The following is a 12476-nucleotide window of genomic DNA, read 5'->3' as shown; positions in this document are numbered from 1 at the left end:
GCCTTTACAAATATATCACTGTGTATGTATCCCCCACATCCAATGCATTTATTGTATTGTTATAATAAGTAAGCAGAATGCTAAAACACTCTCTCCCTTTAGCAAACCCATGCTTTCCATCAAAAAGAATTCTGCTGCTCTCGACTCAGTTCTGAATCACTAGTCTCTCTAACATGTTGATCACATCTCCAGACAGGAAGATTGGCCTATAATTCAAAACATCAGTCTTATCACTCCTTTAGAACTTGTGCTAATCTAAGCCTCATGTTAAAAAGGGAAGTTCAAGCTGTTGTTAACTCCCTGGAACATTTCCTCAAGATAAGTGCTGATATACCATTAAGTCCTATGGCCATATTGACATCAAGATTACTGAATTCCTCGTATACTTCCTGCTCACTCAACGTCAGTGGTTCTTTCCCTCTGCTCTCAAATTCTACATTATGTTACATTCACATAATGGAAAATACCTGTATGAACTGCTCCTTTAACATCTCTATTATATTCTCCTCTGTGGTTGTCATTCTACCATTATCACTGACCAACATCATCCTCCCATAATCATTCTTGATTCTATGGCCATAGGACACATTCACTCCTGAACCTATCATCTACCCTTATCACACAGTGTTTCCCTGTCCTTCCTGTGTTCCTTCCCTCTCATCGTCTTCACTCATGTCACTCACCTTTACATTCACAAACTCTCCTATCCTAATCTTCTGCTCTTCTACTACCTGCTGTTTTCTCAATTCTTCCATTCACCTCAGTCATTATTTCACTTACAACAACAGTTGACTCTCACCAAATCATCTACATATAGTTCATTCTTCTATACAGCTCTATCCATGCTCAAATTGATCTCACACATTCACAAAATGAGCTCCTTTCTCCTCACACAACTGTTATAGCAGAGTTCCCTCATTCACATGCTGTTTGAGAAGCTGTCGTGAACAGCTCACTAAATTATCCTTTATTCTTATCAGGAGTTTTTTGCTATTCATTGCATTCATAATCTTTGCTCACCTTCTCAACTCATCATTATCATGCCTGGGTAGCACACCGACTACCTTACCTGCTACACTGTTATCTTTCACTCTTCTCAACACCCTCCTGACATCCATCCTTACATTCTCCTTGTTGTCAATAAAATCAATTGTGCCAACTACAAACTTTTTTGCTTGCTTACTTCTTTATCCAGTGCTTCAATCACCCTGCTCATTTCATCATATTCCTTCATCATCTGCTGCTTCTTATGGATCACTTGTTTAATAAAGTTGCACATCAATTTTTCAATCCCATTCTATATAATCTTCAAATTTAGGGACATTCACATACAACAACATTTAAGCATCTTTTCCAAGCTTCTCTTGCATTGATGATATACTTCCCATTCAGTAACTGAGTATTCTCCTGAGTTCATAATTTTCAGCTTTGTAATTCAGTGTGTAACCTTTCTTAATCAGAACATCCATATACTAAACTACTTCCTGGGTCAGTATGGCATAATTAGTGATATACCAACTGGTGGGAAAGCAGTCACGTCCTTAAATAAGACTCATTCTGATTCTATGGGTATATCTAACACTCTTTGACTTAGAGTTCCCTCATTCACATGTTGTTTGAGAAGTTGTCTTTTAATAGCTTGCTAAATTATCCTTCATTCTTATCGAGTTTCTTTGCTACAATTATCTGATGTTTGGATAATTGTCACCCATAATGATTACTTGTTTAGCACCTATCAGGATTATTTGGTGATGCATTTCATTGTCTCTGACAAGGCACCCCAAGGTATGTGGCAACACTCCATATGTATTTCATCCTGTTAGCCTTTACTGCACATCAAACACCCTCAGACATACTCCTGCATAGAACATTGTTATTATTGCTTTCATGAGTTTCTATCCTAATTAGACTCAGATCATCTGATATCATTAGTAGCAGCTCCTTCCTCTCCTATCTCTTCTTTTCCTTAAAAATACCATTCCCTTTACACTTTATTCCAGTGTTACTCCCTTTCATTCTGAGGACTTGAGTTTCACTAATATCAACATATTCATCAAGGCATCACTTAGCTTCCTTTGATCCTGATGCTCCTGATATTTGTGTATAGACATAAGTTATCTAGATTTTTTGCAGTTTGCTTAGTTGGACAACTCCCCCCCCCCCCAATAAAAATTTCAAATCCAAAGTTTTCAGGTACACACCTTGACCAGGTCTGTACCCATGCTCATTGACATCCATATCAATACCATATTTGCATACATTAGTTGAATCGCACACAAATTTTCACCATTCCTCCCATAATCATCTAGTTGCACTAACATTCTGAATTAAGTTTCACCTTTGTAAATAACTTCTAGGTTCTTTATGCTAAATTCATTCATGTGCAGGCTGTCCCTCTCTTACAATTCCTTTCTAACATCAAACTCACCCTAAATATTCAAAAATATCAAACTCGTTTCTTCTACTCAGCTTGCACATCAAATCATTTGCTATAATAGCTCTTCTGGTTCTTAACTCACTAGTGTTTTATCTCGATAATAGAGTAACACTTTTTACCCTCTTCCTTCTTGCTTTTTTCCAGTAATCCTTTTGTATCTTTTCTCTTACTATATATATCACTACTCAAATCATTTGCTCCTGAGAGCACTGCTTACCATCTTCACTTTGTTTGATTAATTTGATTTTACTGGGTTTTACCTGTGTTGCTAACTGAATGACATGATATGAAATATTCCAGGAATTTAAAAAATATATCATTGCCAAGAGTGAAATGGCTAATGATATGAAAGTAAGAGTAGAGAGTGTGTGTGGAATTGTTTTACATCTGAATGCAAGAAATAAGAGTTTAGTGGAAAGCAGAAAAATGAAGTAACTAGCAGTAATGGTATAAGGCAAGATAGTGAAAATGTTTAGAGAATGTGAAAGGAATGAATGATACTGTGCAAAATATGAATCAGAATATGAAAGTAGTGGCTAAAGGTAATGTGTATGATGAGATAACAATAAGGAGTGAAATAGCATTCTTACATGGCATACTTAACAGGACAAAATGTGCACTAGAGAAACATTGTCATGTGATATGTCAGAAGGGAGAGTGAAAGAACAAGTGAATGGGAAAAGTATGAAAGGTCAAGAAACAGGGAGTGAGGAGAAGATATCGTATGGAGATTTGTTGATAAGAGGTGTTCCAATTAGGAAGTGATAAAAGCATGTTTGACAAGCATGAAGATCAAGGGTGGTATTAGTTTGTATTGAAAGAATTGATTGTTTTGGCTGGCATGAATGATTTGAAAAATGAGAAATATGCAGTGAGAGAGGATATGAAAGAAGTGCTGATAGAAGTGAAAAAGTAAAGAATTGTGCCTTCTGCCTCAGAATGGCAGGACTGAATTGAGAAGGAAGATTGAGATTGCTAATGAATCAGTGACAAGATTGTGCAGGAGGAATGGCATGCAGTTTGTAAATGTGAAGTGAATTTGTTGGACAAAAGGAGTTTTATATATGCCTAGTGGACTGCATTTGAATGGTTTTGAGTTAGATGTTTGGAGATAGCATCATTCATCGAGAGATTGAAATAGAAAAATCAGAGAAACTAGAAATATCTGGAAGGAGTGCAGTCATTTCAGCCACACCTGGGACAGATGAGTATGTACAAAAGTGATTGTGATGCTGAATGCAGTTATACAGGTTTCGAATCTGAATAAGTTAGTAATACACATGGAGAACTGTAAGTCCAAGGTGATGTTGAAGTGCATGTACATGAATGAATGCTAGAAGTATCAGAAATAAAGGAGAGGAATCAGCTTGACTAGGCCAAAAATCATAAGCATCAGTAAAACCTGATTGAGAGAAAAATGATAGTTGCAGGCATAAACTTCTGTGGCTAATTGGTTCAAAAGACATATTTCGGTGATTACACCACATTTTTTTATTATTCAGTTATATAAAACCCTAAAATAATAGTTCCCGACAAGTTTCGTAAATTGTAGGATTTTCGAAATTTAAACTTTAAGTTAAACTATTTACCCCTGAAGATGTAAATTCCTACGATTTACGAAACTTGTCAGGAACTATTATTTCAGTGTTTTATATAACTGAATAATAAAAAAATGTGGTGTAATCACCGAAATATGTCTTTTGAGAAAAATGATAGTTACACAGATAGAATATAAAAGCTATTTTATTTTCAGAGAAGATGGAGGAAATAAGACAGGAAGTGGAGTATTGCTGATGGTAACTGAAGAACTTCAACCAACAAAATTAGAAGTTGATAGAGGATTTTAGGTATGAAAGAGATGGTTCATTTAAGGCTATCTGGTGACCTGAGAGTGAATGGGTTTAAGAAGCTGTATTATAGGTGTTGTGTTTATGAAGGTTAGTGTGGATCTCCTGTGATGAGTCTTCTTACTCCATTGAGATACCTATATAATAATAATAAATTCAATGATAGTCTGCATTTTCTGACATGGAGTCTTGAGAATGGAGATGAATAGTGAATGTCTGAGGTATTGAAAAATATTAATGCACCATTATGCCACTATATTGTTTTCTTTCTAAAATAAAATGTTTTAGCATTGAAATATGTACATGGTTTTGAAAAAAATAAAAGTAATCATCATCATCAAATTTCTGCCATATACCCTCAAGGGGTGTACAGGATATGATAGTACTACATGAAAAAATTACATCATTACTAACTTCCTATCTACAATTTTCCTCCAAATCAGTCTGTTACTTGTCAAGACTCCAACATTATCAGATCTTATATTTCTGTCGTCTAAGGCACTTTGTAGCATATCAATCCACCTATATCTTAGTCTTCCTCTGGGTGGTTTTCCTGCCAACCTGGCAGAGAACACTTGTTTTGCTAATCTTTTCTCTCCCATTCTATTTAAGTGACCATACCACCTGAGATTAGCCCTGCTAATGCATTCCTGGATGCTGACAATGTCAAATTCTTTCCTAATATCCTCGTTTTTAATATGATATTGCCATTGATGCCATCTGTTCACACCCCTACTCTTTCTCAGGACTCTCATATCTGCGGTCTCTAATCTTTGGTCACGTGTTTTACTTCTGACCCAGCTCTCAGATCCATAAGTTAAAACTGGTTTGAACACTGTCTTGTATACAGCTAAGTTAGTGGTTTGACTAATTTCTCTCTTATTCCATATGAATTTATTCAGTTGACTTCCCACCATACCAGCTTTGCTGATTCTGTTGTCTATTTCTATGTTGAATTTACTATCTTCACTAAAAATCGTACCTAAGTAGCTGAAATGTTTTACTTGTTCCACATTTTCTTCATTCACTACACAGTTGACATTTTCAATGATTCTGCCTATTTTCATTGTCTTTGTCTTTTTATTGCTGACCTTCATACCATATCTATTACAACAGTTATTCAATTTAGTCAGATAATCTTGCAGACTTGTAACAGATTTATTTAGAAGTATAATATCATCCGCATAAAGCAAAGAGCTGACATTAACATCTCCAATTTTGATATCATGTTTAATACCACTTTCCTTCATAATGTGATCCATATAGATAATGAATAACAGAGGGGATAATGTACATCTTTGTTTCACGCCAGATTTAACATTAAACCATCTTCCTGTACTTCCTTCAATTCTAACTGCTGACTTACAACTCAAATAAAGACTAAGTATTGCTTGATATAATGCCCCATTGATACCATATAACTGTAGTGTGTTGAATAGCTTCTCTCTTGGCACATTGTCATATGCATTTTCCAAATCGACAAAACTTAAATACAGATCTTTGCTATATTCCCATGATTTCTTGACTATTTGTCATAAAGTGAATATCTGATCCTGACACCCTCTATTTGGTCTGAATCCAGCTTGTTCTTCACCCAGCTTTTCTTCCACAATTCTTCTCAATCGTTTCTCAAGTATACTTGCATAGATCTTGCCAGGAACACATAGTAGGGAAATACCTCTGTAATTATCACATTCAGTTTTATTTCCCTTTTTTATATATGGGTACTATTAGAGCTCTACTCCAATCATTGGGAATTCGTCCCTCTGTCCAGGCTTTCTGAACTATGCAGTGCAGCCACTATAAGACTTTTATACCACCATACTTCAGCATTTCTGGTCGAATATCATCCACTCCTGCTGCCTTTCCACATTTCAAGCCTTTGATGGCTTTTTCTACTTCAAGTATGGATATGTATTCCTGACTGCATCCCTAGCCAGTGTTTTTTACCATTGTGCTGTCATCACTGCTTATTTCATTTAGCAGTTTTTCAAAGTAATTACTCCATACTTCAAGGATATCTTTTTCTTCCATTTTAATGTCACCTTTATCATCTATAACTCCTTTTACAGCACTCTTTCCTCCATTCCTAAGCTTCTTCAACAACCTCCAGAATATTTTGTCACCTTCTTGATATTTATTTTCTATATTCTTGCCAAAGTCCTCACATGACTTTTGTTTAGCTAGTTTTACACAGTGTTTAGCATTCTTGCATTTGTCTCTGTATTCTCGAAGAGCACAAGCTGACTTATTTGCAAGGAACTTTTATTATGCTTTCTTCTTTTCCTTCACTGCCTCTTTAACTTCCTGTGTCCACCATGGAGTTCTAATTTTTCTATCCTTGCAGACAACTTCACCACCTGCCTCTCTAGCTGAGTCAATCAGGGCTTTCTTCAAGCCTTGCCACTGAATCTCCAAGGTTTGATTCTTGTTCTCAAACTCTTTCATTTTTTTTTCAATTATCTTTGTGTATTTTGGTCTACAGTTCACATCTGAGAGCTGCTCAACTTTTATTCGCTTTAAAACTTTCTTACATGTCATTCTTTTCAATATGAAATTCAATTTTATCCTGCTCAAGACTAAATAGAGATCACTTCCAATTTCAAATCCTCTGTACACTCTGGTGTCCTGCACCAGGGAGAAAACATCACTATCAACAATAACATAGTCAATGAGACTTTTCTTATTCCTTGCCTCTTCTCTCCATATGAATTTGTGCACATTTTTATGTTGGAACATGGTGTTAGTAATAACCAGTCCATATCCTGAGCAGAAATCCAGCAGGTATTTGCCATTATTATTAGCTTTGCTCTTTTCTCCAAATTTTTCCAAAATATTTTTGTATGTCTCACAATCATTTCTTACTCTGCTATTTAGATCCTCAACAAGGACCAACTTTTCCTTTTTCATTGTGTCAGTTGCTTTTTCTAAATCATCAAAAAATTCCTCCACTTCTACCTTAGTAGAACCTTCTGTGGGACCATAGGCACAAATAAGTCTCATTGTCCAGTTCCCTATTCTCATATTTGCCCACATTGCTCTACTTGAGACTGACTGCCATTCAAGAAAATTAGCCTCGTATTTTGTGTTGAATACTTTGGCTACTCTTCTTTTCCTTGATTGTCATTACCTGAATATAACATTTTGTATTTATTGCTCAGAAAGATCTCACCAGTTTTTGTCTTTTTTGTTTCAGTCACCCCTATTATGTCGATCTGGCACTTATCTAATTCCTCAGCTAGCTCCATTTCTTTGCCATTCAGGCTTCTTATGTTGATAGTACCGATCTTTAACTCTGGTGATGTTGAGTTTGGGTGTGTTTTCAGAAATGTTCCAGTAGCTGACTTTTCGCTGTTCGCCCTGGTTCCCTGGCGAAAACAATGGGGGCCTTATTTAACCAGGCGACGCCCCAGCCGGCATGAAATTTTGTCATGTTGTACCATCATTTTTTATTTTGGTTTAACCAATAAGAATACAATTTGTTTGGCTATATCCCAAATTGCCAGCCCATCCTCGTTCATTCAGTATTCAAGTAGATACCCAACAGGGTGTACCACGAGAAGGTGAGGATTGGATGTTAGGTCAGTAGCCCTGGTCGGTTCTCTTCATTCCTTTAAAGGCTATGTGGAGGTTTCCTCTCAGTTATACAGCTTTGACCCTTAAGCACCCCCCCAAAAAAAAAAAAAAAAAAAAATCTGCTTAAATAAAGTTTATAAAAATAATAATAAATAAAATAAAAATAATGATAAAAAATAGAGAAAAAAAATTCCTAGCCCATCTTTTGTACTAATCTCTTATTGGTTTCTGAATCTTTCATGAATGGGAGTCACATAAAAAAAGAAATATAATAATTATTACTATTAGTAGCATATTATTGTGCTCAATAAGTTTAACTGCAGAATGTATATAATATTTTAATTTCAAAGTTAGTAACAGAATAGCTTTATTTTTATAGATGCGTTTTATTGGAAAATATAGATATGCAGACTACATGTTTGAACTGCTGTTGTAAGAATTAAAAGTGAAAAACCCTTCGAATTTAAGAGAAAAAAGTCATTATATTTTGCATAAATAGTTATTCAAATATTTCTAGGTGTAACAATAATTTTATTATTAAATGAATTTATAATTAATTATTTTCTAGGATCCGTCAGTGAAGTATTACATGATAGGCTATGCAGCATTATCTGCTGTTGGTATTGTGCTTTCCTTAGTAACCAATCTTTCGGCTCAGCTAGTTTCTCTAAAAGCTGTAAAGGTACTCCATGATCAGATGCTGAAAAATATTGTAAAATGTCCAATGAGGTATCAAAATCATTCATTCTGGAATTTTTGCTTGATTCATTGATAAATCTTATATTATGTAAATACAATCTTGCTTATCAAAATTAAGAAATATTTTCTTAAATGAAGAGTCAAATTTTTTATTTAAAGAAATTAGCATTAAATTACATTCTTGCATTCTTTTATTATGATTTCATTTTTATTTCATGTGTCAAACACAACATAAATCAGTGATTATAAATATAAAAATATTTATTTGCTTACTGCTCAAATAATCAATAATTATCTTACAACTAAAATAGCTAGAGTGATTTGCAGTATAACTCATCATCTGTAGTTTATGATTTATGTGTGCATAAACATTACTTTATACTCCTGTGACATTTTGTTCTTTTTCCTCCCCCCCATAAGGTTATAATATTATTATTATTATCCAGACCTCCATGGAGTCAAAAAAACTCATCGTGGGAAGTCGTTTTTAGGAAATACAAAGTCTATCATACCACTCTTTGAACCCATTAACCTTCCCCACTCCAACCACTCTCTCAGGCAATGCATTCCAAAGTTCAACCACCCTCCATGCAAAGAAACCACTCCTCACCTTCTTGCGCACAGCCTCCTTTCGTAACTTCCATGGATGGGCCCTTGTCATCGCTCCTTCCCGCTGTTTCACCAAAAGTGAAAGAACTCTCCAATATCTACCCTGTAACTGCCTCTCAATAGCTTAAAAGTCTCGATCATATCACCTCTCCTTCTATCCACCAAACTCTACAGTCCACATTTCCTCATAATAACAATATGAGTTATTGTACAGTCCTGAAACCATCTTTGTTATCCGCCTGTGTACCCTTTCTACAGTCAATTTATCCCTTTCAAATCCTGGTGACCAAATCTGAGAACAATATTCTAAGTGTGGTCTGATCAGGGCCTTATACAACGGAATGATAACTCTTTTATCTCTGCAGGTCAGCGTCCTTCTCAGTATTGCGGCAGTCCTCTGAGTTACCCTCACCACCTTTGCAATATGCTGCTCCCTGAATTTCAGTTCTATCAGTCATCACCCCACAGATCTCTTGTCCTCCTACCTCCTCCAGTACAGCTCCTCCAATCGAGTACGCATCCTCCCATCGATGGATCCCAAACCTCAAGACTTGACATTTTGCTGCATTGAACCGATGACCCCATTTATTTGCCCATCTGGCTAGTTTATTCAAATCCTCTTGCAGGGTTGCCACATCTGCACTATTACTGATAACCCTTCCCAACTTCTCATCATCTGCAAACAACTGAATGTCCCCCTTGCAATCCATTGACAACATCATTGATATAAAGATTGAGCAATACAGGTCCCAGTACTGAGCCCTGTGGAACCCCGCTTGTAATCTTCTGCTTCCTTGATATTGCCCCATCATACACAACTCTCTCTGATATGTATTAGTCAACCAATCCTGAATCCATTTGACTAACCTGACATATAAACCCATGTGCTGCAACTTGAATATCAGCTTATCATGTGGTAATCTGTCAAACCCCTTTGCAAAATCCAAAAAAATGGTAGTAAATGCCTTTCCCTTATCAACTGCTCTTGTCACTTTATTATAAAAGACAATCGTATTACTAAAGCAAGCATGCCCCTTAACAAATCCATGTTGATTCTCACAGATAACATTACCCTCATCTGCCCAACGCTGTAAATAGTCCCTCACTAATTTCTCGAAGACCTTAACAACTACTGATGACACACAAACAGGCCTATAATTAGACACTTCCAGTTTGCTACCACCCTTATGCAGCAGCACTATCTTACCTTCCTTCCATTCCCTGGGTACCTTTCCTTCAGCCAGACTTTTATTGAAAAGCCAGGTCAACGGAGCTGTCAGTTCTTTAGCACATTCTCTCAAAACCTGTGGTGAAATACCATCCAGTCCAACAGCTTTATTGTATCCAGAGCACTCAGTATTTGGAACACACACTCTCCTCTTGCACCTCTAAGCCCTGATCCTGCCCTATCACTCTAGTATTAAAACCTCCTCCAGGATGAAATACTCCAACAAAGTGCTCATTGAACAACTCCACTATGTCCTCTGCATCAGTCACTCTATTCCCATTTTTATCCCGCAATGTCATTCTCCCACAATCATTTCTCTGCCTACTGGCCACATAGCTAAAAATTTCCCTAGGATTTTCTTTGGATCTTAATGCCAATCTCTTCTCATATTCCAGTTTTGCCTTCCTCACCATTCTGGTCACTCTGTTGGCCTGCGTCTTATATTCATCGTGTATTTGTCCTTCACTCCTATCCTTGTATATCTTCCATAATCTCTTTTTCAACTGCAGTTCCTGTTTGATATCGTTTGTCATCCTCTTTACACCAAATTGTGTCCTCTTCTTCATTTGTGGAATACAGCTTACTATTGCTGCTAACAAATATTCTTTCACAATCTCCCAAGCACTAATGATATCCTGGCCTTCCAATTCCTCCCTCCATGAAACTTCCCCAAATTGATATCTCAGATGATTATAATCACCTGCCTTATAATTCCACATATATTCCCATCTCTTTGATACTCCTGCATACCTATTCATCTTCCAAGTTAAAACCACATGGTCACTCTCTCCAACTGGTGGGAGAGATATCATCTCACCTATTATCAGCTCTTTTGATGCTATGACCAAAACTCTTGAACCTTTTGTTCCCTCTATCACATGCTGCGGAAGACATTTGTCCCTCAAGAATTCCGGAAATTCTATCCCCCTTCTTACTACTTGCATTTTCCTCTTTCCAACTTATACTGCTGTAGTTAAAATCTCCCATAACAATCATTCTTCTTGCATTTGCCAAGCTCAGCTGCCTAAACATCTCCTGGTCCCCCACCCTCTGTGCTCCCTGGTTTATAGCAACGCCCAATAAATATTCTGTCTTGGCCACTTCTACCTCACACCACATGCTTTCAAAACCATTTGTGTCACTGCCTTCCAAAGCCTCTACTCTAAGAGGACATAAGTCATCGCTTATCATAAGCAGTACTCCACTACCACGTTTTCCTTTCCTATCCTGCCGAAAAATGCCGTACCCTGCCACTTCAATTCCGGCTATTATATCATCCTCCATCAACCATGTCTCAGAGATCCCAATAATCCTTGGCCAGGTTGATGCTATCAGTGCCAACAATTCATTTCCTTTATTTCGGATACTCCTGGCATTAGTATAGAGCATAAAAATGTCACTGCTTCTATACCTATCATTGTCCCCCTCTCGATCCCGCTGGGCTCAATGTTTCCTGACATCATCCCCCTTCCCCAAAGCACCCATTCCCACAATAGGCCATCCCTGCTACCATCCACCCTGGGAATTCTAGTTTCCTTACACTTTGACTTTCCTTTACACACTGACTCGTTCAGAAAACAACAATCTTTCCAGATGCCTTCGTCCTTCCTCATTCAAATGCAAGCAGTCTTTAGCATACAGTTCCCTTTTGTCTTCAATCACCCTCCAAGCATCCACGTATTCCAACCCTCTCTTCTCTTACATTCTGGCTATTATGTGATTCAGTATTGCTGCTCTTCTTCTCAGTTTGTCACTATCATACCTGGGCAACACACACACACAATCTTCCCTCTCTGCGTTTTCTTTTGCACAACTTCAAGCAAGAATCTCAGATCTCTCGCTGCCCGATTTACACTGCCTCTCAAGTCATTCGTGCCCACCATCACAATCATCTCATCCATCCTTTCACCCCTCTTAATTGCCATAGCCACATTCTCTATTGTTCCTCAGGCAAACGCTCCTCATGTATCCTATCTTGCACACCATAGATCATTGCGCCACCATACGTTACACCTCTCATCATTCCCTCTCTCCTACTGTTTCCATTCTCTCCTCCTCCATCACTCCCATAACTCTCTCA

General features: G+C 37.2%; 1 protein-coding gene across 3 annotated transcripts in view; it reads left to right on the top strand.

Moving 5' to 3' along the window:
* Nucleotides 1-12476, top strand: part of LOC150104479 (ATP-binding cassette sub-family C member 8-like) — an 822612-nt gene that overhangs the window by 520414 nt on the left and 289722 nt on the right. For all 3 annotated transcript variants that reach the window (XM_090395659.1, XM_090395657.1, XM_090395658.1), the window contains exon 21: nt 8429-8589. In XM_090395659.1, coding sequence (XP_090251785.1) covers nt 8429-8589 — 161 coding nt within the window. The remainder of the gene's footprint in view (nt 1-8428; nt 8590-12476) is intronic.

Source organism: Typopeltis vanoorti, chromosome 7 (genome assembly GCF_054136105.1).
Source record: "Typopeltis vanoorti isolate ZY-2024b chromosome 7, IOZ_Tvanoo_1.0, whole genome shotgun sequence".
In the NCBI taxonomy this organism is placed as follows: Eukaryota; Metazoa; Arthropoda; class Arachnida; order Uropygi; family Thelyphonidae; genus Typopeltis; species Typopeltis vanoorti.
This window is presented reverse-complemented; position numbering and strand designations above follow the sequence as displayed.